We start from the raw sequence: 27,561 nt of genomic DNA, 5'->3' as shown, positions 1-27,561 counted from the left end.
TTACTATCTAGAGATCCTAAATGAAGCAATGATTAAAAAATTTCCAAGTGATGCTACTTTGCTTCAATATCATAAAACACATTACTTTGCTCCAAATCCAAACTTCAAAGTGATTTCAAATGCAAGCGTACTTCACCCAGTCCTGAATATTTCCCTCAGCCACACAAGAACCCTTCCTAGTAGAAGCAGAACTTCGATAGAGATCGTCTCTACCTAAGGACCATGCAAACTATTGTAAATAATTTTTCAATAATCTATATAAATTGTAGATGATGATAGGTAACACTATACCTCAGGATCATGCTGATTTCTCTAAACCGAAATTCTAAATATTTGTTAGATAGATAAATTAAGCTTTAAAAGAATGAGGTTTTAATTTTTCCTTCTTGTTTTGAAAGGCCAAGATTTTTTGTGAACATTCACTTTTGTTCTGTCCCTCTTGTCCAGAAGGACCCAGACATACGCCAAGAACAATAGGTAAGCTACCTGTCCTCAACCCAGAAGAATTACCCCTTTGCCACAGAAGCCATACTTACAGATCCACCACAGCCAAGGAAAAACCTAATAGGAACAGATCTTTTGTGTGTATGTAGCAAAGTTAGTTCCAGAGAGAGAGAAAGAAGCCTGGTTTGCACTGTAGTAGAACCATCGGACCAATATGCTCCCTGTGTCCACAGCCCAGTCCTCCCCTGATGCCCTCCTTTCTAGGGCATAGGGTAGAAAAGTCACATACACAGTAGATCATGCCAGGGCCTGCTGACCAACCCCACTCCCAAATGTGCAAGCAGGAGAGTGAAGCAATATCTGTGCTATACGCATAGTCTTACCTTTTTATTTTTATTTTTTTTAAGTAGATGTTTCAGCACTCAACTTGAGGGCTAGGAAGAAGATACTGCAGACCAAATTTCTCAGTGCCATTCTATCCCTTCTACCCCCTCCACGATTCCTTCAATGCTCTAAGATTTGGGTACGAGTAGGTAAAGAGCTTTGGACAGTGTTAAGATCGTCTTCCTTTCACTTTGAGCTAATGGGATCTTTGACACTTTCTGACCACACTAAGCAAGCTACAAGACTGCTCCCTCCCTTGCCACATCACATGGGGAGAATGACAAGGGAGAATACCTTTTTCTTACAATTACAAATGGACATGTGAAATATATAATCTTACAGGCCAGTATCGTGGTGTTTGTTATCATGCAATCACGAACCCCCCACACACACCTTTTCTACTACAAATTCAAAAATTCCATGGTATTTTTCTTTTCTCTCTTTTTTTTAAAAGATTTTATTTATTTATTTAGAAAGAAAACATGCATGTGAGCAGCGGTGAGGGACAGAGGGAAAGAGAGAGAGAGAATCCCAACCAGACTCCAGGTCCAGTGTGGAGCCTGACATGGGGCTCGATCCCATGACCCCAAGATCATGACCAGAGTAGAACTAAATAGTCAGACGCTTAACTAACTGAGCTACCCAGGTACCCCTCCTGGGACCTCCTATTTTTCTGATTTTGTTATCAGTAAGCATTAATGCCTGTATAATGAAAGAACCAGTTAAATAATTCCTAGTAGAATCATAAAATAAATAACAAGAATTAAAATAATAAAATTAATAACTAAAACACATGCTAAATCTACATTCCTTTTTTATAATTTAACTTCATATATTTTTCAGATAATTCATGGGAAGGAATTCCTACTTATTGATACATGTATCCTGTATCAGAAATTTTACATATGTTGTTATATTTTTTCATCACAATCAGCTAAAACCTAAGTATTCTTTTGCCCTTTTTTTTTTAAAGTAATCTCTATGCCCAACGTGGGGTTCAAACTCACAACCCCAAGATCAAGAGTCAAATATTTTACCTACTAAGTCAGCCAGGCACCTTTCTTTTGCTCATTTTTAAAATGAGGTTCATAAGAGTTTAATATCTTGTCCTCAATACACAATTAATACACACAAAGCAGGGAATCAAATCCAATTCATCTAATTCCCAAATCTGTATCTTTGCCATTGTAATAGGCTATCATTGAGGAGACTATAAAGAATCTAGTGTCAAATACGTCCAGTTTGCAGTCAACAGGCAATAAAAGAATTATATAAGAAATAAGAACTATTCCCAGATATGCCTGTATCATGATCTTCATCACTAATTTGTCCTGTGCTTGGGCCCAACACTGCAGCCAGGGTTAGCGAGGAGGAAACTGCACATAGGAGCCTTCCTGGAGCTGAGGGTCCTGGAGAGAAGACTGAACTGACCCGTGAAGCCAGAGGCAACAAAGCTAGAGAAAGCATTCAGCCTGACCATTTGACTTCAGTCAATGTTGTAACTAGAGAAATGAGCCTAAGTATTAGGTCCAAGAGGCAAAATAAGCCATACATGGAAAAACAAATACTGACACAATCATCCAGGAAGACTGGAAGTGGAACATGATAGAGTGTGCAGAGTGGGTAGACACAAGTGGTTCGGAAGGATATCTGCGAAAGGTGAGATGGTTGTGGATAACCCGTGCATGTGGTATTGGCCATGAAGGTGGCCCTGACGGATTCAAAGTCCTACATAGACCCAGACACTTGACTTCTAGAGAAAGTCATCAATTCTCCCTAGGTCAGCTCTAAAACTGTCAGGCCTAAAGAAGCAATTTTGTTGTTGTTGTTATTTTCTTAGCTATTATTATCACATAGTTGTGATTATCATGGAGAAGAACATTTTTGAGAGGAAGGTTTTTACATTTAAATACCTAAGACAACTCTGACGACCAAAAATCACCCCCCTGGAATGGTGCCAAATTAGAACTGAGTAGAACACAAAGTTTATAATTTTGACCTTTTAACAGAATGAGGACTATTACAGAAGACCACAAAGCAACATGGAGTTATTTCCAGGTCACCAGACAATCTGTAGGTACAAACAATTGCTGGTCCCATTTCCCTTTAAAAAAGGGAAAAGAAAAAGGTATAGGCCAATCTGAGCCCCCAGGCTGATATCCAAATGGCCCTTTTGGTGGTTTTGACCTACACGGAGTATGGAAGGAATTCTCTGAGAAAGGAAACAATTAGGGGACACTTGGAGTGTTTTGAAGAGTCAAAGAAAACAACAACAACAAAAAGCCATCAGTATTGGGATTAAAAATCACAATAGTTTTTTTCCCCTTAGCATTTGCATTGATTTTTCAGCTTTTGCACCAAAAAGAAAATCTGGCCTTGCGGATGTTTAAGAGACTAGGGATTTCATTTTCCATTTAATAAACTGATTTTCTCCCCCACTATAGGTACTTGGAATTAGCACAAACCCCAGGATAACTACAATTCCAAAAGGGAATGTTCAGTTCATTATGAATGGTCTTACAGCAAATAATGCTCTGACAGCCAAATTCCTGGTCTCCAAATTTGTAAATTTGCCTTTTTTTTCTCACAATTCTTACTCAAGACTGCTTCTGAGCTTTTGCACATTTAACCCTTACACTCAAAGACACTATGTTACTAAACAACATGAGAAACTTCAAGTTTATACACTGGATTAAAAGAAGTCTGATATTTATAACCAAATTATGACCATCTTGAATGCAATAAATTAACTGCTGAATGAACATAATAAAGAAATACTGTATTTATTCTCACATCGATGGCTATGCATCCCTTGAACAGGTCTAAAGAATCACAAACTAGCTATAAATCTTATGATGTTTTCCATTTTATTTCTTCACTTAATGACAAGACACTCATTTCTCAATAGAAAAATTATGAATGATACTAAAGTTAAATAGTTGTTTTTAGTAGTCAAAATTAACTTATACTCTCTTTAATTGATCTATATGTTCCGTGTTATTTTTTCAACTTTTCATTATAACAATAAAGCTACATTGTAATGACATTTCATGTATTACTTCATTTAATTCTGATAAAAACCCTAAGGAATGAACACTATTAGCATACCCACATTGTTGATAAGGAAACAAGTTTAGAGTAAGTTGCCTGTAATCACACAGGTAGTAATCTGCACTGCTAGCATCAGAAATAGATCCTTCAGACTTCAACTGACACAGGGGCATTAAGATTCCAGGGACATATTTGCGTGATCATTTTTAAAGGACTTTAAATCAGACTATATATTAATAAGTAAAAAAATGTAAAATTACCTTAAGTACCATGTCTTATTTGTCAATTATCTCAGTTTTCCACTTTTTGACCTGTATAAATAGACATAACCAAAAAGTTCAATGATCAAATTCCTATAAGAAAAATATGGTGCATAATCAGTGCTTATCTCTGCATTTGGAGAGGAGAGTGAACTGATTTTACACAGAGTATTGTTTTTCCTAATTAACTGCAGTTTTGTCACATATTTGTATGTTATTGCTACATAAATGGTTTACAAATTGTTAAGAAGTTTTATGGCTATCTAGAAAGAATACTACAACTTAATAAACTTACACAAATGCTAAAGAGAAATTTTACATTAAAATGTTACTTTGTTTCTTTGTCCTAAGAGAATGATTTAAAAAAAAAAACAACACAGCTAAAATCAAGCATTAGATATGCAAATATGTGTTCAGATCAGAGATACCAAAATTATTCAAATGATTAATTATTCATCATAAAATGTCAATTAATAATTATGAAGCATAAAAGGCATCTTTCTAATGCATCTTTATTTTTCTTGGCCTAAAAAGCAGCTTAATATACATGTTCAGTTGACTTCTAACAAGTTCTAAAAATGCAACAAAGTAAACAAATTGTAAACAAGTGCAAACTCTGAATTTCAATAAGTGAACACAAATGTGCTCAAAAATGAATGAAAGACAAAAAATAAGGAAAACAAAAACATAGCCACATTCATGACATAAGCAGCCCCATGTTCACTCACCTGCTAGGTAATGGGGCAACCTGGCCAAGAAACCAACCCAAGGACTCAAGTTGTGAATTTGTTTAGCAAGTACAAATAAACTTGTTTCTCTCTGAAGTGAGGATGCTTTAGGAATTTTTTATGCTTTCTGAATAAACATTAAAAGATAAAGCAGTTTTAGTTTCTTTAAATTACCTATCATAATTTCTAAAGTCTGTTAAGTACTGCCAAAGTTTCATTGTAAACGAGAATTTTTTCACATTGTTTTACTTATAAATTATTTCTCTTTTTCAAGTATTATTATTTTTTTCCAGGAAGATTGTATCTTTAAAAAAAAATCAGTTTGAGCTGATATGATTCAGGATAAGAAACCGTTTGATTACTAAGATATTGATTTATATTTATGATTATGATTTACTTTACACTGACACCTGGTGAACTTGCTCTCTGATGACCCAGGGAGTTATTTTAGTTAAGGCGTCCCTGACCTCCTGCTGGTAGATTAATTACATATTAAACACTGTGTTTTCAAAACTAAATGATAAATCTGGACACATAAAGGAGGCACAAAAGAATCAGAGCGAGAGCGAGAGCCAGAGAGAGAGGGGGGATGCTAAGAAACAAAACAAGAGATTGCAAAAAGAAGATAATCAGATAAAAAGAAAGGAGAATGTAGAAAATGCAATTGGAAAAAAATTTCAAGAAAATAAGGATAAAGGACAGGGAGGGCTGACAGGAGGGCAAGAGGGAGGGAGGAAAGGAAGGATTTTTGGTTTCTAATTCCCTGGCGAAGCTGCTGGCGTCCGCGCCCTTAACGCCACAGCCTTCCAAGTTGAGGCGAAAGCCACCTCCTCGGGCCTGCGTCGCATCCAACTTACTCCAAGTTTTCTGGTGACTCCTACAGGGCCCCTTTCCGTCCCCGCCCCCCCCCTCCCCTGGAGAGATTGACAGTCGCGTGGAGGAGGCTTTTCCAGGCACAGCCTTTCTCATGGTAATCAGCCCCCAGCATCACCTCCCGGCTGCGGCCGCTCCCGCTCCTTGCGCAGCGCACGGACCCCGGGGACCGGAAACAGGGCGGCGGGCGGGGAGCAGGCTAGCTAGCGACCCAGGTCAGCTGACCCGGCGGCGGGGCGGGGGTCGCGGGGTTCCCGGGCGGGTACGGGTCTGGGGAGGGCGGGCAAGCGGGCGAGCGGGCGGGGACCGACACCCCCCCCCCATGTGCTCCTCCGCCTGTGCGGCGGGGCCTTACCCTGAGATCGAATGGAGGGACCGAAGCTGGGGGCGTGGGGGACCGAGCGCGCCGAGAATTGGGGGCGACAAGCAGACCTGTTTTGCATCAATAAATTAAGACGCTCATTTGAGTCCTGAAGTTTGCTGGTTCCTGTCAGTGGAGACGTTGGGAAAAGCACTGAAGCCCAGATTCAGCCTTAACTTCAAAAAATAAAGGAAAATAAAATAAAAAGAACCCCTCAGCTGGCAGCCCTGCTGGGGCCAGGTGACGTGCGTGATTCCACAGCCCGCGGGCCTCACAGCAGGGATGTTAGGGTCGGTCTGAGGTTCTCTAGTCCTGTTTTGATTTTGTTTAAGAGGGTTTCTCAGAGAGATGCTCCTGATTTTTTTTTTTTAAATAGATTTTCCCCTCCTATCCTAGGCTCAACTCCGAATGGATTGGATTGCAAGTTTGCACGTGAGAAAACCGTTTGGCTTGACTTGGACCCCTGCCGCCCCCCACCCCCTCCACACACACCCCAATCCAGGGGTCTCCCTTATCACCCTTTGCTTGCAACTCTAAAAGAAGTTGCCCACCTCCTGCGTAACAACACAGGATTGAAATAATTCCTCTAGATGAAAGATCAATTCCGTTTCAAAACGAGAATACGTTCCTTTTTTTTTTTTATTATTTTCTCCACATGGTACAAAATAAACAGAATTTGCTATAAAAAAATATTCACTAGCTGGGCCAAATTCGAATTCCTTCTACAGCCTGCGTGTTCAAGGGCAGAAACATTGTATCTCTTCGGGCTTCTGGGCCGGCAAGCGGAGCTGGGGGCTGGCGCGAGGGGTGGGGGAAGGGGGGAGGGCGAACTGCTGTGAAAGTTGGAGAAATTGACAGATTGAGAGGTGAATGGGGGGACAGGCACCAGATCCTGGCTGAAGGAAATTGGAAAACAAAAGTGCATCTTCTTACCCTGCCTGGGTGGAGGGAATCCTGAGGGAGGCAGTTTATTTTACTGAAAGAAATCCTAAAGAATTTTTTTTCTCCCTCCAATGTCGATTGCAATATCATTTCACAGTTACTTGTATCTGTTGTTTTAATCCCCTTCGTCTGCGCTAATCTCGAAATGGATTATTAATGGGGAAGAAAGATCGGGAAGGAGCGATTCATTTGCAGGACTTGTTTTTGCTGTGTGAGGAGCCGAAAGCACCAGTCCTCTCTCGACTTTTCCCTGCGCCCTGCGCTCATGCATCCCGCTGATCCTACGATCCTCATTGTCCCCGACCTGGCCTTCGGACTAAGGGAGTGTTCGGAACAAATTTATACTCGGCTTCCTCCGATCTCACCGCCTCTGCTTTGGTGGGAACTCTCGGTCAAATGAGGAGCAGAGTGCCAGGGGCGTGCCAGGCAGGGGCGGGGGGCAACCTACGTGCGCGCTCACCCCTCTCAGAGACCCTTCCCTTGCCATCATCCAAACATACACCTTAATGGGAACCTGAAAGATTGCTTTTTTTTTTAACCCCAAATCAAATAACTCGAAAGTCGGAACTCTCAGTCCTAAGTGTTGGGGCTGCCTCCTGCCACTTCAACAATTACTGAGCCCAGAGCAATCAGATGATTAGGTGTTTTTAATGGAAATACTCGAGTCTCTCTCTCTCTCTCTCTCTCTCAAGCCAGATCCTAAGTAACCTGACACTAATATACATAATAAAGACAAGTGATTTGTTAGCCCTTCCCTTGGACCCTTTGACCTGAGGTTTTGCTAAGAGTGTCTGCGACTGTAACCATCCAATGACTACCTGGGCTAACGTAGTGAGTGGGATCTTGACTGGAATCACTCTTTGCAATGAATGGGATCCTTCTTGCATGGGAATGGAAGTGGGGAGACTGAAAAGGAAACTTCTAGAGAAAGCTGGATTCCATTTTTTTTTTTAATGAAAAGGAGGGAAAAGTGGGAAGAGGAAGAAAAAAGGACATTAACAATAGAAATCTCAGAGGAGGAATTTGATAAATCATGCATATATTTAGTATGTACTATTACAAGTAATGTAAAACATAACATTTAAAATATGTCTTACCCATATTGGAAATCATTAATTTTTCTTTTTTATAATTAACTTTTAGACTGATGATCTTGAATGCTCCTCTTCTATAGGTAAATTATCTGTAATGGGGTGGGGAAGAAGATTAATTTATCTAGTTATTCTCATTGTAATACTCAAGTTGGGAGAGAGGTGAGTCTGTAAACAACTGTGAAAATTTACTTGTTTGCAACTTAAAGTAAGAAGTGGCTGTGGTCATGCTGGATAGCTATTGCCCCCCCCCCCCCATATAAAATACAAAGGCATACACCTCTGGGAGTATGGATGTGACTACCCATGTGGTGGCTTTCCCCTCCTCTCTGAGTACAATTGCAAGTGACTCCTGAATTCAAAGTCTTGCTTTAGGCACACATTCAAAGCACAATTCAAAGCAGTTTATCTTAATATAAGTAAAAGTCTGGTGTTGGATCAGGGTATTATTTGTTTCAGATTTCATCAGACTGAAAACAGGGGGCTGTGACACTAACAATATTAAAGCAGAAAAGCTGGCGTGAGGTTGTTTAGTCCTCTTTAACACCTCCACCTTTACCTTTGCTAGAAGTCCAAAGGCTGTGGGACTGGAAGTTTGTGTTCTGAGGTTCTCAAGCACTTTCACTCCTAAAAAAAAAAAAAAAGAAAGAAAGAAAAAAGTCTCACAGTTCTTTAAGAAATTGAGCCTGAACCATTGGAGACTAAGAGATTTCTTCCTTTTCCGATAAATGCCTGTGCTCAGCATCCTCAAATTTGGCTGTCTTTATTTACTTCTATATTAGTTCCAATTACGTGCAGTGTAAACCAGCTTTTTGATTAACAAAACAGCAGAGCATTGGTTAAGAACACTTAAACTTCAAAAAAAATTCCCCTGGGAAGTGGGCTCTGAATTGGTTAATAATGTGCAGTACTTGCTAAATTGCTGACTTCCAGATGTGGAAAATATCTTTCTTGTTTAGGACCTATGTAACCTGATTGGATTACGACAGAAGCGTCACGTTGGAAGCTTTTGAGTGATTATTTAATTAACCATACAGTAGAAAGCTGTATTCTCCAGGAAATCCCTTCCATATTTACATAACCAATCCCTTCAGAGCAAAGGTGGAGTCTTTTCTTTTTAATTTTACTTTAATTGCAATATCAAAAAAATATATATTCCAAAACTTAGACCCCATACCGTTTAATATTATGCTCTTCCTTCCCTGCTAAGTTCCTCTATGGCCTTTCTCCTTTTCCTCCTACACACATTCCCTCACTTTGTAGTGAGGTCTCTGTGAGATGTAGAGGGATTCAGAGATCAGTCAACCCAGCGCTCTATGTTAATTTACTTAGAGACCCTTTTTTAAAATGCCAAACTACTTTTTAGTATTGGGATCTAATCCAGAAATTCATCATACACACACCCCAACACACACACCCTAAGAGGCAGTTCACATGCAGCTTTTTTTTTTTTTTCTGGCTCTGCCATCTAAAAAGAAAAAAAATAAATAAATAAGAAAAAGGGCAAAGAATTTAGTTCCAGAAGACGTGCTGAGAAATCCACACAACTTAATGTGCATCTCAAATCTGGTCATTAGAAATATCTGTATAAGAAGAGGCGATAAGGATTGAGGACCCGGGATCTTTCCCTTTAACTTTCGCCCCTAAGAGTTCTCCAGTTCTGTGAATGGTGTGCACCGTTTTCCGCCCTGTACTCTGTAGGATTTAGTGATGAGGATAATGATGCCAAAGGCTTGACGGGGGGGGGGGGGGGGGGGCGTGGAGAAGGGAGGGAGGGAGGGAGGCGAGAGGGAGGGAGAGAGGAAGGGAGGGAGGTGGAATTTCATTTCTTCCACTAAAGCGTTTGCGGAGACTTCAAGGTATAATCTATCCCAGATCCTTTCCCAGAGAGAAACTTGGCGATCACGTTTTCACATGATGCTCACGCTCAGGGCGCTTCAATTATCCCTCCCCACAAAGATAGGTGGCGCGTGTTTCAGGGTCTCTCCTCTCTCTCCTACAGAAAAGAAAAAGAAAAAAATGTCATTAGAAGAGGCGTAACACGTCAGTCCGTCCCCAGGTTTGTGTTTCCTGGAGTGGCCGAAAGAGATCAGTTCTAACCTGCTCCGCAGGAATAACGGTCCTGCCTCCCGACACTCTTGGCGAGGTTTTGTACAGTTTGCTCCGGGAGCTGTTTCTTCGCTTCCACCTTTTTCTCCCCCACACTTCGCGGCTTCTTCATGCTTTTTCTTCTCACCATTTCTGGCCAAAACTACAAACAAGACTTCGCAGGTAGGTTTTTTTTTCCCCTTTTCTCTCTTTTTATTCCTTTTTGGTATGGTCATCCCCCACCGTCCTTTTATGATTTTTCTCCTTTTAAGTGGGGATGTGAGTCTGAAGTGAGAAGGAGTGTCTGTGGGAAGGAATTTCAGGTGGGTTTAGCTCCTTTATGGCAAGCTTTTCCCAAGAGTGACTTCTTTGATTTCTCTGGCACTCCCGCTCTCTCTCCTTCCTTTTCTCTCCTCTTTCCTTACCCAGATAATTTGCCCTGTACCTGTCCATTCAGGTAACCAAAGGTGCCTTTTGCTACCTAGCCTAGGAAAAGTTTTATTGAGAACTACATGGTGGAATGGAAACTCTTCAAGGGGAGAGATTCTGCTCTATTTTTGCATCTAGTTCCAATTCATTGTATTCAGCAATTAAAACTTGGCAAATACCTGTTAATAATTACAAAACTTGATCGATACAAACCTACCAAATTCAGGGGCAAGTCTTTCTCTTAGATATGGCAGTGCATCCTCTCCCACAGGAGAAGGCTGTTTTCTAAGCAGAAAGTTGCCTGTTTTTGTCTGCTTAGCGAGTTTCATTTCTTTATTTTATTCTTTGTGTGTGTATGTATGTGAAGTAACACCTCACTTCTGTGATGATAAATAAAGAAGTGAAAGTCCTCATGGAACTTGAGTCGTTTACCAAAGTGTGTGTGGGGGGGGGGGTCCACTACAGCTGGGAAGAAAGCTGCTGTCAGGATATCAGAGTTTTAAATTGAGGGTAACTTTTGAAATTGTATTTTAAATGGCAAAGTATTATAGACATGGATTTAACAGGAGACACATGCACACACATATCCCATTCCATACTTTGGCACTGAAAAGTCAAGAGAGATAGCTGGAGTTCCCAGGAACAGTGATGTGCCCGGCTAACATAAATGTGTTTATCTCCCACCTACTTATATATTTTACATGCTCCCCCTATAATGATGAAGGCAAGATTACTAACTCCAGAGTTAGAAATAACAGGCAAAGATAAAGTTTACAGCACAAATGCCCTGTCTCTCCCTCACACACACACATGCTCATAAAACTAGCAGCTTACTTTATTAAACATGTATTTATATGCAATCATGTGTAAGTCTCAGCATGAATACAGACAGGCCAGCTGTTTCATCCCAAACGCTTGTGTGACCATTTCCTTATTTCAGGATTTTTCCCAACAATTTCCAATCAATAGGAGAGCCAAAAAATGACAAAATGTGTCAAACTTAAAAGTCACCCACTATGCCTACGTTAAATTCAAGGTGCTTTCTAAATCATCCACTTCCCCTTCTCTATGCACACCCCCCACCCCTCTCAGCAAATGTGTGGAAACTGATACTCACTTTCCAGGTTTTCTGCAAAGCTTCTAGCACACGAGACAATAGGTGCGGGGCGTGGGGACTGAGTGTGCTCGGCAGAGAAAGGGTTAATGGCCCTTGTGTTACAGTTTGCATCTGTTACATCTTTTATAGCCCCTGTTTAAACTAATCCTCGAGGCACAGCATCTTCCCAACCTCCACCGAGTTTCGGGATTCTCCTCCTCTCCTGCCTGCCTCCGAGGTTCCCCTTCTCCAAGTTTTGACAGTTTCAGCTGAAAAAATGCAGCGCCTCTCTCGATTTTTAGGTACAAAAGTTTGGAAGCCAGAAAGGATACGATCATTTAGTAGAGCTTAAAAGTGTTGCCGTAGCGGTTGGACTTTCTCTTTCCTTTCTTGAGGGGATAAAAAATTTTTTCTACTGGAACTATTTAAGAGAACCAGTGTAGGGGAGCATGTGTGTGAATGAGGTGGGGGAAAATACTTAAGTAAATATTGTCAAAGTGGAGGGGGGGAGGTGGGGGGGTGGGAAGCGACAGTGTCCAAAGAGGCTTATAATTATACTTCTTATTTCGGCGTGAAACGGGAAATCTTAATTTGGGGGCGGGGGACGGGGGGGAGGTAGAGACAGTGCCTCGATAAACTCCGAAAGGGGAGGGGAGGGGGCGCGGGGCGAGTGGGCTTCCTATAATTACTATTATCAATTTGCCCGAGTGTGCTTCATCGGGGGCTGTTTCGCGTTGTTTGTTTGTTTGTTTCCTCTGGGGAATGGGGTTGTGGGGGGGTGGGGTGCGACAAGATGAGAGTGAAAGAAAGCCTCGCCTCACCCCAAGTTCCCGAGCCGGGCTGAGGACTTTTCCGAGGAAAGGGTCCGCCTAGCCCTGAGTCAAGCAGCCTTACTGTACCGCCGTGTGCATTCCCTCATACGGTCAGGAGTTATGACTCATTTTGAAGATGTAATTCTTGTCTCTCTGATCCCCTCGCGGGTGCAACACACCAAACAGTAACAAACACAAAGCGCCTCGGGGCCAAGGCTGGGGGGTAGGGGGCGGGGAGGGGGCCGCCGAAGTTTCGCTTTGGCGTTGGGGGGCGCGGATGGGTGCTCGCCGGGGCCCTGGCCCGGCTCCCCTGGGCGGCCCGCGCGCGTTTCAATGGGCGCGGGCGATGCCCACATTGTCGCTGTGTTTGGTTGCTAGATCGAGCCTGCGTGCTGCCGAAGCAGGGCGCCGAGTCCATGCGAACTGCCATCTGATCCGCTCTTATCAATGAAGCAGCCGATCATGGCGGATGGCCCCCGGTGCAAGAGGCGCAAACAAGCCAATCCCAGGAGGAAAAACGGTAAGAAGCGGCCCGAACTAAACTTTTCCGGGCCACTCCGCGGCTCGAGACCCAGGGAGAAGGAGGGGGAAAGGGAAAGGGAACCGAGGCGGCGGCGGCGGCGGCGCCCAGGGCTCGCGGGCGAGCCTCTCTCCGTGGCCGGCGCCGGAGCCCGGCGCGCGCGGCGACTGGACCCAGGGAGTTGGGGAAGTGCCGGGCAAAGTGAGCGGGGGGCGCCGAGGGGCTCCGAGCGCCGGGGTCCGGCGGGGGCCCCGCGCCCCCACCCACGCCGCCCCCTTGCGCCCCCGCCTCCGCCCTCCCGCTGCCTCCGCCTCTCGCTCCGCTAGCGCCCGGTCCGCCGGGTCCCCGGCCGGGCTGCGGGAGTGTCCGGCAAGGGTAGGGCGGGGGCCCGGTCGCCAGGTCGTGTAGGATCCCGGGGCGGGGGCGGGGGTGGCAGAGGAACTGCGAGGGCGGGAGAGGGGGCCTGGGGCTGTGCCTCCGCAAGGCTTAAAGTTTCTTGCCGGAGTCTCGCCGCCGCCGCTCCGTACGCCAAGTAACGGTCCGCGGGCAGCGGGGCCCGGCCGGGCGCGCCCGGACCTTGGGTGGGAGGGACTCGGCCGGCCCTGCACGGGGTCCGGCAGGGTCCGTGCGGGCTCGGGGGTGGGTGGCTCCTCTCCAGCGGGCTCTAGCCCCACGTCGGGGACTGGAGGGGTCGAAGAGAGCGGGGAGACTTTTCTGGGCAGTTTCTACATGGTCAGGAGGAGCCCGTTATTCAAGCTGAGTCAGGAAGGAGGAAGGAGATGGGGGTGCGAGGGGGACACACAGACCAGAGGTGGGAGATTAAAAGGGTGACTGTTAATAAGGTCTATCTTGGAGACAGGCAGAGAAGGGGTGAAGGAAAGGAAAGAGAAACAGAGAGACAGAGAGAGATCGACCCCCCCCCAGGTATTACCCCCAACAAAATCGTGGGAATAAAAGAGAAAAGTGATTGGCAAGAGCGCAGAAGGCGCCTGGGGGAGGGGAGAGAGCTGGGGACCAGAGAGGGTGCTGGGGGGAGCTGACAGAGGATACTGAGTTTAAAAAGAAAAACCAACCCCCCAAAACAAACAAGCGAACTAGCGCCAGCTCAGACTGGGAAAGGAAACTTCTCGCTCCCCTCGGTCTCAGCTTGATCACCCGGCACGGGGCCGCGTTGACGCTCCTGAGCTGGACGTGGGGACGCGGCGCCGGCCCGGCCTCCGGCCTCCCGCAAACACAGCCCGCACCTCGCGGGGACCGCCCGGCCCACTTGGAGCAACTTTCCTCTAGAGAGGACAATTGTGCGCGCCCCCGGCCTGCCCCGGAGCTGCGCGGCACAGGGAGGGGGCGGTTGTGGGCGCAGTGTGGGGTGCTGGAGAGAGAGAAAACACAAAGAAGAGAGAATTTTGATTAGAGACAAGTGATGCTTCTCTCTCTGTCTCTCTAGGTTGTGTGTGGGGTGTGTGTGTGTGTGTGTGTATCTTTTGCTTGTTGTGGTAGAGGTGTCGAGCCATATGGGGGAGTGAAGAGGAATTTTGGTCAGAAACTGTTCGTTACGTTATCCTGCCTTTTCCCTTTGTGCTGCCTTTGATCTATTTGCTTGGCTTAGTATTACAAAAAAAGGGGGGGGGAGAAAACAAGTACGATAATATATTCCGAGCTCCTTCCCCAAGATCCAGTTGAGGCTGCCTCTTTTTAAGTCAGTCTCTCCTCTCTCTCTCTCTCTCCCTCTCTCTGTCCCTGTCTCTCTGTGTCTCTCTCTTAATTTAATTTTTTTCTTCATTCTGGTTTCTGGCATTATTTAAGGTGGTCCTTACACAGGAGACCTCCCCTTCTCCATTTCTGGGTAATTTAGTAGACACTAAAATTATACCTAATGTCCCCCTCTCCTCTCTTGTGTTTCCTCTGTTCCTTTTATTAAATGTTGGTTATTGATTTTCTAAAATCAATGTCTGTTGTGGGGCTTTTTTCCCCCTCTTACAAGTATCTAAAGCACGGTGCTGATCAACTGGATAACAAAAGCTTTGTGTCAAGGAGGCTTTTTTTTCCCCTTATGTTAAACAGTCATTTTTTGAGAGAGAGAGAGAGAGAGAGAAGAGAAAGAGATATAAAGCAAGGTTCCCAGAAGTGTTCTTTTGCAGAAGAGACTATTTAGAATGTTTGTTTCTGCTTTCCTGCCTCCTCCTACCCCCTTTGGGATTTTGCCACCGATGACCAGCCTGGCCCCCGCAGTGAGGTCAGGCCAGAGCCCAGATCTGGGGAAATAGAAAGCTCCAAGCTTCCTGGGAACCCTAAGGGGTGGGGTTGGTCGAAAGGGAGGCCTGCTGGGGGCTTCGCAGGTGAAACAGTGCCAGGGAGGTGCTCAGCCATGGACACTGCAACCATTTTCCCTCCGCCCAGCCACTAACTTGGGAGAAGCCTCAACACTCCGAAATGGAAAGTTGAATTGCACATTTTAAGACATTTACCTCAGACCTTGCACACTTAACAGCAAGCCTGTCCGTTGCTTACAGCTTCTCTAACTTTGACTATTACCTGTCTCTTTTTCTAAATAATCTGTGAAAAACAGGCTGTGAATTGGTTACTTGTCAGTGCTTTTCTTCGGGTTTAATCTTACTGAGCAATGCCCTGGTTTTGAGAAGCAGGTAGAAGAGTTTTCTCCCCCCTTTTTCATTTTCTTTCTCATCAAGCACATATCCAATGCCTTTCCCTTTGGGGATTGCCAGGATTTATCTGAACTGAGTGGATTTTTCTTCTTTCCTGGATTCATGGAAAAGATGTCACTTTTGAGCTTGTGTCTTTGCTGATAACACTAAATATGACGATGCTTATCAAAATCATATAGAAATTCCTGGAAAGGAATAATGGCAATACTAATCACAGAAGTAAGAAGCTGCAAGGAAAAAAAAGGATGGTCATCCAGGAAACTAGAATGGCACGTTATATAATTTTAATGAAGTCAACAACATATACATAGATGAAGGCGACAAGAAGAAAAACATGTAAAGCAGTTGTGTGTGTGTGTGTGTGTGTTTGAAAGGCTGGTCAAGAATGTGGGTGAGAAGATGATGCTGTACACCATTATTAAAAAGCAATGGAGAAGGAGGCAGTTTGAGGGAAATAAATGTGCAAAGAGAGAAACAAGAATCTAAAATCCAGCCTTCAAGATTCTCAGGCCAGCAAGATGCTTGGTAAAGACAGTGCCAGGGCCAAGTTAATCCATAGCTGACAGTCTCCTTTCCCCCACATGGAAAGGATGAAATCTCTTCCCAGAAAGTAAGATGTGCAGGAGGAAAGGGGGAGAGGGGTGAGGGGGAAGGAGGCAAAAAGCAAGTTGCAGGCAGACAAGAATGTGTGTCGGTTTCAAGAAAGTTCAGTCAGATGATCTTCAGTCGCCTGACTCACTTTGTAACACTTTCACTGAAGCTGGAGAGGAGGGGGAAAACCCAGCCCCCCTTCTTCAGTCCCCTGATTATACCCCACTATCTCCACACAGCCTTGGAGTCAGAAATGAACACTTGGAGCAGGAGATGCCCGGCTGTTGCCTGCCACTGGCAGCCCAGTTGTAACTTGCAAAGTTTGTTGCTTTAGCCCTTGATTTGGGCTCTGGCTCCTGGGGATGCTCCTGCTTCCCTCCTGCCTCCTGTGGAGCCTGGGAAGATGAGCCAGCCTCCCCAGCCCACTGCCTTCCAGCATCAGCCTCTGAAAAATCGCACACAAACATGCAGGTTGTAACAAAAATCAAATCCGGAGACTGCGTGTTTCAGAAAAGGGAATGAAGTTGTCTTTTAAAGGAAAACTGAATTAGGAGTGGAGGGGAAAAGGAAATGGAAGAAAGAAAGAAAAGTTAAATTTGATTTTTCTTCAAACTTTCAGCTAAAGGGTTGGGGATTGTGTGGGGGGGAGTGGGGAAGATTTTTACAAATGCCTTTGGTCCCTGACTTCCAGTGGTAAAGAAAATGGATAAAGTTGGATGTTTTCAGGGCTTTGGACCCTAGAGGAGAAACAATCAGATGAGCAGAAATGATTATCCTTTTTTAAGATAAGCCCTCTCTCCTTACCACTTCCTTAAAGGGAGTGGAGGCGCTGGTGATGATGCTTAGAGGCAGCGGAGGACAGGACGGAGAAGTTGCTTCCGTTTCAGAGATGCTTAAATAAAAAGGAAAAGAAATGCATTCTGCCCCTTCTGAAGGATGTGACTCCTGCCTCTCCTCTCTGAGAGGTGAAGTTGGGATGGTGCAGCCCAGAGTCAGAGCCCCTTAGTATACACTGAGGCAGGGAAGTTGCCTTCGGATTACACTCGCTTCAGACTTGGTTCTCTTTGCAAGTGGAGAAATCTTTTACAAGTAGCTCTCTTCATAAAGTTGGTGAGTTTATAGGGAGCCCGTTTTGCTGATTCTCAAAGCTCTCAGAGGCAGTTTGTGTGGCAGGTACCAGTTCTGAGGGCGCTCCAAAGATATCCATCTCCATCCTTTTCTCTCTGTGGAGATCTTCTGCAAGTTTCGTCACGCTGCACACACATAAGACTGGGGGCTATGTATCTAGACTGATCTATTTGTTTTATTTCGGTTTGGAAAAACTTAAGTCAATTGGGGTAGAACATGCCTTCCTTCGTAACAGAGCCACTAGCCTGCTGGCATCCATAGTGTGACGCTCCACCAGGGGTAAGGGTGAGCTAAGGATTTTAAACTTTACGTCGTTACTCTGTTGCCAAATAAAAATAAATTCACGTCTTTAAGCATTTATTTCCAAACACGAATAAAGCCAAGAGTAAAGTTCCCTGCTAAACTGCTATGTCATATGTATCCGATGCTGCTTGCTTGCTTGCTTAATTTGCTCAAAGTAAAGAAAATTCCAAGAGGTTATCAAAGACCCTAATGCCGTATTAAGAATATTTCCTTGGAGAAATGTATGTCTACCCTGAAGGTAGGAGAGGACAGTGTTGCTAGCTCTCTAGCAGAGCCGCGTTTATTCCAAGATGTGGGAGATTCTTTTCCTTACAACAGTTTTTGTCATCTGCATTCTTCCAAGGCTTTTAAGGTGCATTTTCTTCTGTGTGAAAGGGAACTCTTTGTCCTTTTCCTCTCCAGCACCGTGGCTTCCCAAGGTAGACACTATTTTGTGCCTGTCACAGAGAGAGGGAGTGCAGGTTTGCAATGCTCACAGACAATTGATTGTCTGCCCTAATGTGTTTCATTTACATGTTTATAACGTCAATGGTGCTGGGGTGTCCACTGTACCATTCATTCCCGCATTCCCACAAGGGGGCAATTGTCTGAATGGCCAAGTCAGACACCTTTTTGATTGCTCTTTGGTTGTCTTTTTAGAGCAAAGAGATAAAGGAGGAAAATCTGTGATGCAGAAACACTAGTTGAAAATATACAGAATTAAATGTCACCACAAAAGCAGATGTTAACATAAGCCCAAATATGCTTTTTAGCCAAGATGTGAAGGTTGAAAAAAAAATTATTCAGAGCAAAGGGAAGGATGATTTAAAACCAATAAATATAGCCTTTACCCCCCTCCCTATTTCTTTTCTTTCTTTACCAATCAGAAGATGAAATGTGATTTTCCTTTTCATTTTTAAGCCTTGAAACATCTAGGCACCTCCCTATTATTTGTATGTTTGCTGTGATTTGTGAATTTTGTATATATTTACATAGCTCTGTTTATACCAACAGCATCAGCTTACCACTTGGAAAATCTATTGAATGACTATTTGGGCTGTGGGGAGTGTAAACTTTTAAAAAGTAAGATCCAAGTATTTCCTCATCAAGCATTTTTTAAAAGGAAAGCAGTAATATTCAGCAGACTCTATGGAAGTCTTTGCCTTAATAGCTATGTGCCAAATACTTTTATCTTGGGTGACAGTCCTGTCAGAGTGAAAACTCTCAGGAAAATTGTAACTAGTAGTTACAAAGTAAATAAAGAATTTCGTTTTAAGGTGTTCTGTACTGTTTTTATACTATGTGTGTGTGCGTGTGTGTGTGTGTGTGTGTGTTGTCTTGTGTTTCCTCTGAGAAAAGTGAGAGGAAAAGCCATCCATGTGTGTGCTTTTGGCTTTTCTCTTCATTCAGTTCTCCCCTTCATATTATGCATATATGTATCACACATGAATACATCTGCTTAAAAAAGAAAGATTTCACAGTTCAGATGGTGCCTTGCTGGTTCATTAAGGTAATACAGTTATTAGAAGTTAGTCTAATTTCGCGTGTGGTCCAAAAGGAGAGAAAATACTAACTCTTGTGTCATCTGGTAGGAGGTAAATAGGGTGGGGAAACTTTTATAATTTTGTAGTAAATTAGGGAGAAAAAATCGCCAGTCTGTGAAAAGATTTTTGCCTCTCCGGGAAGACACGCACAGTAGCTGCACCGTTAGCTGAACCCCTGACACGGCGGTCTTTTGAATGCCTTAGGTATGATTTCACTTTCGCTCACATCAATGCTGACCTGAATGCCTTTCATATCTGATCCGCTGTGTCTCTCCCAGTAAACATCCCCTGAGGGGAGAACAAAGAAAGGAGCTCTTCTTCTTCTTAATCACAATTCAGCCCTTTCACCGCCGGCAGGCTCCATTTGCATTCTGCCACAGAAAGCCAAGATGAAAAGAAAGAGAGAGAGAGAGAGAGAGAGAGAGAGGAGAGAGGAGGAGAGGAGAGAGGCAGAGGGTAGTAAAATAACTTAGGTGTTTGTGGCTGTTTGTTGGGCTTTCCCTAGTTACCAGCCTTATATAGTTGATGCTTGACCAGGCCCTGTCCCTCCTGACAGGCATATAGTGTTACAAGATGGCATGTCTGTACTATTCATGGCCACCCGCTCAACACTTGAGGTAAAAAGTGTCAGAGAGGGATCAAATTCTCCCTCAGAAGCCCGTTAGACTTGGGGTCAGGTGTGTGGACTTCCCACTCTTGAGTGCTGCCTACTATTTGGCTTTACTTATTGTTTACCATCAGACCAGAGAGGTGAGGGCACCGGGTGGGGTGGGGGGTGTCGGCGGGGGAGGGGGGATTGCTGCAGCTGGAGACTGCTCTGGAGGAGAGAAGGGATAAAGTCTCCCAAGGCCCTGCTCTGGTTTCAGTGATGGGTGTCTGGCCCAGAGAAAAAGGGAGAAGTGCTTACACCCAGCCTGAACACACTGATAAATCTTCAGGAAAACTGGAAAAGACTTTCCCATTTTTTCCCCTGACTTTTTATGATAATTCATATTTTCAAATGAAAGGGGAAAAAAGCCAAGAAAGAAACTCTCAAATGAGCCAAAAAGGAAAAAAAAAATTCTCTGAAAAGAATTTTAGGGGGAAAAGTTGTTCTATTTTAAAAAGCTTTGAGGGCTGTAAAGTGCCACGTTTTTCACACCTTCTCCATACTTTTTTTTCAGATTTTTTTAGTATGTTTAACATTTGTGAGATGACAGCCTTTTTGTATCTCAAACTGGATGCTTCAAGATTTGTAGGGAGGGGTTGGTGGTATTCATGTTCTCCTCAGAGAGAAAGTTTATGCCTCAAGGGCTCCTTCTTACTGGGAACTGTTTAAACCCTCGCAGGCGGACCTGTCAGGTTTTACTGTGTTATTTGCCTCCATTTTCAACATGCAAAAGTAACATGCAGTTAATGGTATCGGAATGAGACCACAGCAAGAGCAGAAACCTCTCGTGACAACTTTTCAGCTACATTATCTTGCTCCTGAACTATCTTGTCTTTTTTCCCCCCTTTTAGATACCAACCACTTTTAGATACTAACAGTTTTTCAACAATTAGATTAAGCACATAATGCCTGCACGCTCACGCGTGTGTGTGTGCGCGCGCGCGCGCGCGCGCGCGCACACACACACACAAGTTTAGAAGTGCAGTCGCTTCAAACAGCACAGTGAATAATTGGAAATGGGGCTTTTCTGATAGCCACTGAACGGATTTCGCTTATAAGAGCAGAACTAGCGGAGATATTAGAAGTTGTACATGAGCATGTGACACAGATTCCTGATTTTTTTTTCTTTTTCCCAGAAGATTTACAGAATTTACAAAAAGAGATTATCCCTACACCTTCCACCCCTCCTATCCACCCCCATGACCCAAGCAATGAAGGATTTAGGCAGATTTACTTCAGTAAACACCTTTGGACACTTGGGGGGAAAGTGGGAGTCTGTTTGCAAAAGGAGGCTTTTGTTAAGTGAGGTACCGGGATAATGCTTTACTAGGCAGCTGTGATATTAACCTACCCAGCAATGCGGGAACACTCTTTAACTCTTTGAGTGCCTGGCCCTTTGCACTCAGCAGATAAAATCCCGACTCTCCAAAGACACTCAGAATTCTGGTTCTAGCAGTTTATTATTCAGACAAGTCTTGTAGACATGAAAACTGTTCAAGCTTTTAAAACAATGTGGTTTAATTAGATGAGGTGGACTTACATTGCTCATAAGCCCTCCAAATGGTGGTTTATAATTGGCAAGAAAAAAAAAGGAATCAAGGCAGCACATTAAAAATTCCAGGAAATATCTTTAGAAAAGCTATTTTCATTTCCAGCTTTTAAAATATTAGACCATGGTAGCTAGAGGGAATCAAGCAGCTGAGGCCTGTCTCCTTACTATAAAAGACACCAGAAGTTTGTGATGAAGAAAGGGGCTTCAGCTCAAAAAGCTGTAAGAGGCCAGTTGGGACAGTGACATTATCACAGCCTTCGCATCTTTTCAAGGGGGAAGTGTTGCCTATCTTTCGGTGCTCGGAAGGTCATGTGAACCTCAGAGTCAGGGCCTCAGGCAGACTGTTACCAACTTGAGACTTGCCAAAGCAAGCAGAGAGGCATTTATAAGAGGAAGGAGTTAATGGTTATTTTTTGCCGGGCACAAGAATAACTTTACAGGTGTTGCATTTGGGCTTAAATAAGATTGCCTTATTTAGTTTCGAAAAAGAGTGTAGGTGTCAACGTTCAAGCAGCCACAAATGTGTGAGAAAGTAAAGGGTATGAGACATGACAGGATTAAAGGTGTTTGCTATGTTGTTACACCGTGTGTCAGGCTGCAAGCTCCCTTTGTCACAGCCTCCTGGTGATTTGACAGCGCAGATCTACTTCCCTTCTAGGTGAGACAGCATTTTTTAACTGGAGTTATAAATATGGTACACCCTTTGAGTTGCACCCTGCCTCCCAGATCCATGAATCCTGTTTGAAAGCATCTTACCCCTGAGACACAATGAACAAATGCTGTATACAGGGGGCTGTGTGCTCGGGGGCCCAGGCATCGCCAGCATCACAGTAGCTGGCATTGACTGTTGTTTGGCAAGAAGGTCCTCTGCCAAATCATCCAATAATTAAGTTTTATGTTATTTGTATGAACGACCAAGCATGCAGTATTCCTTTTCAAATCAAAGGGAGGCTTAAAATTACTTTTTGAACACTTTCAGACCATGGTCAGGTCACAGTTTGGGGGCTGAATTAAAATGATCTCATTCATGATCTAATTGAGGTTGGCAAAACCTTAACAGTAGCAGGAGTACATAAATATAAATCAAAGACCAAAATTTAGCAAATCATATCATTTGCTAGAAATCTGCTCATGAATTATTCTCCGATTGCCAACCCAGAAGTTAAACTTTGTCTCCCCTCAGCAACAGTAACTGTGCATATTTTTCCAGGCTCCTGACAGGAAAGTTAGAGGAGCTGAAAAGAGAAGGAAGATGATCAATGTTTCATCAGATATTCTGTGTCTGTGGCCCGGGAACATACGATAGCTAATAAAGCCAAGTACTTTACAGTGGGTGCTGCAGTCTTGGCTAGAAATTAATAACGGGCTCCCGAAAACCAGACTTTGGAAGAGCAAGCAGCGGGGACACGTAAAGGGTGTAAGGGGAGCAAACATTTCGAGAAGGATCTGATTGAACTTTGCTTTCATTTTTCAGTTGAGGAATGTAATCGTCGTAATGATTTATGATTTTTTTTTTTTACAAACTTAGGTCTATTAGTAAGCTGAGTTGAGGGGATGAGATTTAAAGTAACTGTTAGAATTAAAAGAAATATTGAAAGGTTAGTGCACATATTTAAGTTACCTTTCCTTTTTTAAAAAAGTTACTATGAAATTGAAGACTCCAGATAATTTCTCCTATAATCTACGGTATTAAACATCATATTCTATTGTATCTAATCTGTTTTTAGTTATTCTTCATTTTTCTGGGTTGCCGTGTGTTATTTCAACTTGAACCCATACATACGCTCCTTTAAACTGGGGGAGACCTAATTCTGAACTCGGCTATTCTGAAGTTAAGATTTTAAATCCCACTTAAGTGAAGATATTCTTGCAAGCAAATGACAAATGCAGAACTGGTCACTTTAGCTAACTTTTTATCGTAAGAGCAAATATATGAAGGTGTGTTTTTAAGTCACAGCAAGAAGGTGGAAACATTTTTAAATAATCTCAGGTGACAGAGGTAAATGACAGCATTCTTTTGGGAACAGGTTGCTGTCATTAATGATTTCCCATGCCAAAAAGTTGAAACATATTCTACATTAAAAAATGTAATGGATTTTTTTTCAATAGTTAGCTTGTTAATATGACAATATAGTGATTTTCGTTCTTAATTTTGTTTCACATTTCTTATTATAATCAAAAATAGGAAAGAAAGGTACTCCTGACAAGATGACAGACATTCCCTCCTAAAAATAAGCAATCAATAATAGATCAACAGAGGAAGATATCATGCTATATAAAGATCTGAGATTTTTTTTCTCTGTCCTAAACAGATGACTAAATTTCAAGGAATTCAGTGCCCAGGTGATCTGTAATGTAATATATAAACTTCACTGTTTCTTAGTTTAAATTATATTTATATTGTCTTTTATATCTGAGTAACTGTAATCAAAGAAACTTTGCAATTTGCCTATTCTTGGAAGTACCTCAGTTTCTATTTTAGACACAAAGCACATCAATTAAAGTGTTTCACATCATGAGATTTCTCAGTTTTAAGAGGTGAGGTTTATATATAAAGAACTCAGTAAGCTGTGTTTTCATAATAAATAGACCCATTAAAAGGGAAAAATCTCTAAGCAAAATGGTTGTCCTCTAAAGATTTCCCATCACCTTTGCTCTACTAATGGGAATTTGAAAACTAAATACAGCCTATATGCACACATTCCACATACACAAATACACCCTAGAACCCCAACTCTCTTTCACTATAGTCCTACAGCTTGTGAATGAAATATATTCCAATGAAAATAGTAGAGGTGAAGAATTAATGTAGACCCCTGTTTAGTAGGATTTATTGTAAGAAAAAAGGTGTTCCCTGTGCCACACGATTCTTACAAAAGTTACTTGAATCTATTAATTTCAACTTTAAGTGTGTTATTTAGGATAAATTGCAAGCTTTGTACTTTTAAACTGTCCCCTCCCCACCCTCAGTATTACCAACCTTAAGGCAGATTATGCCAACTTGATTGCAAATTATTATGGTTTTTTAAATAGTTTTCAGGAGTCCTGGATAAAGATGATATTTTAAAGTAGTGTTTATAATATTTAAAAGGGGGGAAAGGGAGGGCATTAAACTATATTGAACGCTTAGAAATGTGTGGAGTTTTATACTTGTGCAGATAAAGTGTGAGGTAGCCTTACCCTGTGAAACCAAGACCACAAATGATATGTGTCAGTAGGTTCTTTGATAGGGCTTCTGGCCACAGTGTTTTTGTGCTGTCAAACTGCTATGTTGAACAAACACCTCCTCTGGGACAAAGTGATAAATGCAGAGACAGGCTGGCTTCAACCAGTCTCAGCAACCTCCTCAAACCGCACCCCCCCCCCACCACTGCCAGGCCCACCTCTCCCTCCCACAATCCATCCCCCTCCCCACTTTTGCTTTTCCCCTTTACCTGAAATTGACACTTACAGAGAGATGCCCAGGGCTTTTCAAGGTGTCAGTGGTGAGTAATTATTGATACTTTCCAAATCTTTGAATCAGTACTATGAAACTACAGGCAAAGTTTTTTTCTGGCAGGCTTTATCTAGTCTTTTTTAAGTGGAACTGGACTGTGCTTCTAAACTTTTGCCAACTTGAACTTTTTCCACCTTTGCTTAATCATTTGAAAACCACTTGCTTTCCTCTTGTCTTTCCCCCAGTCACTGGAGTTTTATTTTCTAATGTTCAAGCAATTATGTTGTGCAACACAAAACAAAATTTTGCCTTAAAAAATCCAAACACTATTACCTCTTACTTTTCACTTTCTAACGTTCTTTTAGGGCTAACACTTCAAACGTATAGCCAACTGATTTTTTTTTTTTCCTTCTCTCTCTTGGAGCCATTATTCTCTGACTAAAACCTGTTTACTGGTGCCTTTGTGTGTGCTTTTTTCTTCCCCTGACATTAAATGAATTTCCATCTTCTACTTCTGCAATCTCTAAGAAATAGATAAACCATTATATTTTTTTCCCAGCTCGTATTTTAAAGCGGTGATCCTGACAGCAGGACGATTATTGCACTTTATGTTTTAGTGGATGTTTGCTGTTGCTAGTTACAGCAACACTTATCATAAGACAGCAAGAAAAGAGTAGTCCCTGGTAATTAAAGTAATGAAATATTCATTTACTCTACCTTTTCTGTAGTCTCACAAATTAGGCTGCTACATTTAATGCCTGCACTGCCTCTGTTTTTATTATAATGGCAGCTTTCGCATCTGCAATTAGGACTAATTCTGACAGTTACAATTTCTGAGGGATGGTAAACAGTGAACGAGATGTGCAGCAGAGGTATTACACGTGAAAAGCCCTTGTCTCTTTAACCTTGTTGTTTTTTTTCTCTCAGAGGTTACCTTTTCCCGATGGTGCAAAATCGACTTGACATAACTGTTCATCAGTTTCAGGGTTTTCCCTGGAGGTATTTGCATCAAATCAGCCCAGTCAAGCTTCAAGTTGAAATTGGCAGGCCAGAAACTGACAGGGTAGGGACTGGAAAAGAGACAGCTAAAGAACAGGCAGCAAACTGACAGTAGCAGAGTGAAAGACCGAGGTGGGGGGGAGGGGGTGTGGGGTGGGGAGGTTGAGAGCTAGAGCTTTTCAACTTTCCTGTTAGGGAAATCTCAACTCCTGTATGGATCTCAGGAGCAATGTATACTGGAGGAACTTGAAAGGTTGGGAGATTCAGAACACCTTCATCTAATTCTTACCACTAGATTTCACCAGCCCTGCTCCGGAGGTGGGGCGGGGGGGGGGGGTTCACTCATTTCATCTGATTGGATGCCTGAAGAGGAGTGGGCACACTTAATTAAACAGGAGCAAAGTTCTGAGGCACCTCCTCAGAACTTATTAAAGCTTGAAAGCCAAATCTCATGATCAGCGTTATAGGAGGAAAATAAGGCGGTTTGGTGGTTCTTTTTCCCCCGCCGAATTGTTAACTTGTAGGAAAGTTAACAACCTTTCTCTTTACCAGGTTTGTTTTCTCAGATTAAATGTTCACAGAGACCAGAGCTCAGGAGACTGCCTATTCAAAAGTTAGTGCATTTTTGTCAACAAAAACAGCCATGTAGCAAAAAATACATTTAAAGGGATACCTCTTTGAATAAATGTGGTTGCAAGTTCCCTTTGTCAAATAACATCCTCCTATCCTGATAACATAAGAACATTTATTCAGTTGTTTAAAGGCCAAAATACGTGGGAAAGTCTTAAAAGAGCAATGACATTAAACTTTTATTTCAGTATCGGGATTGTCACTTTAAGAAAAAATCTATGATTGCAAAACTTTTATAATTGCTCTACAAAGAACACAAATATGAAAAGTGCTCTCTTTGCCCAAGTTATGTTTTTTTTTCCGTCCTTTATGTTTATTTTTTGAGACAATATTTTTTTCTCATCCTTTCTCATCTCTTCTACCTTTGCAGGAGGGTGGTTGTTGTTGTCTTTACTAGATGAATTAAAATCCTCGCCACTTTCCAACTAGACTTGGGGGTCGAATAAGCCCTTGCTTTCAAACCGTCTTCAGGCTCTGTGTATGACAGGCATTGGCTGATCTGCTGATGCCCATTCGACAGGCACTGTTGAACTAAAGTGGTGTGACGGCACAGTTTTGTTAAGCTGTGAACAAAGGGCTGAAGATGCCTTCCTGGCATCGTCCATGTGCATATTGGCCTTGTCACAGTTTTGCTTGATTTAATGCTCTGTTTATTCCTAGATATTAAAACTTAAATTCCAAACAATGTGTTTTCAAATACTACATACCAACTTTATTTTAAAAGCTTTAACTTCGAAGACCCTAGGGTTCATTTGCTCCTGCAGTTTACACGTAGCCAACGTTAAAACACAGCTTTGGAAATAAATAGACTGCCAGTAGCCTTTTAACTGTTATCCATTTAAAAAGGGGATTCCAGTCTTAAAAAGTCTTATTAGGGTAAAAGATTTATTTTTCTTTGATCATTGGTTGGAAGTCATTATTTATTTCAACAGTGGATTCTCGCATAAATTCCTAAGGAAAAGTTACCTTGTGCATTCACAGTCTGGGCAGACTTTTAAAAAGATACAT

General features: G+C 42.7%; 1 protein-coding gene across 1 annotated transcript in view; it reads left to right on the top strand.

Moving 5' to 3' along the window:
* Nucleotides 1-12,975: 12,975 nt before the first annotated feature.
* ZEB2 (zinc finger E-box binding homeobox 2) overlaps nt 12,976-27,561 on the top strand; it is a 128,883-nt gene continuing 114,297 nt past the window's right edge. Inside the window, exon 1 of the mRNA XM_080799671.1 lies at nt 12,976-13,079. Within this exon, the coding sequence (XP_080655797.1) occupies nt 13,007-13,079 (73 nt within the window). The 5' untranslated portion in view covers nt 12,976-13,006. The remainder of the gene's footprint in view (nt 13,080-27,561) is intronic.

This window comes from Martes martes, assembly GCF_963455335.1.
Source record: "Martes martes genome assembly, chromosome: 3".
NCBI lineage: Eukaryota > Metazoa > Chordata > Mammalia > Carnivora > Mustelidae > Martes > Martes martes.
Note: the sequence above shows the minus strand (reverse complement) of the source record. Positions and strands in the feature narration are given on the sequence as shown.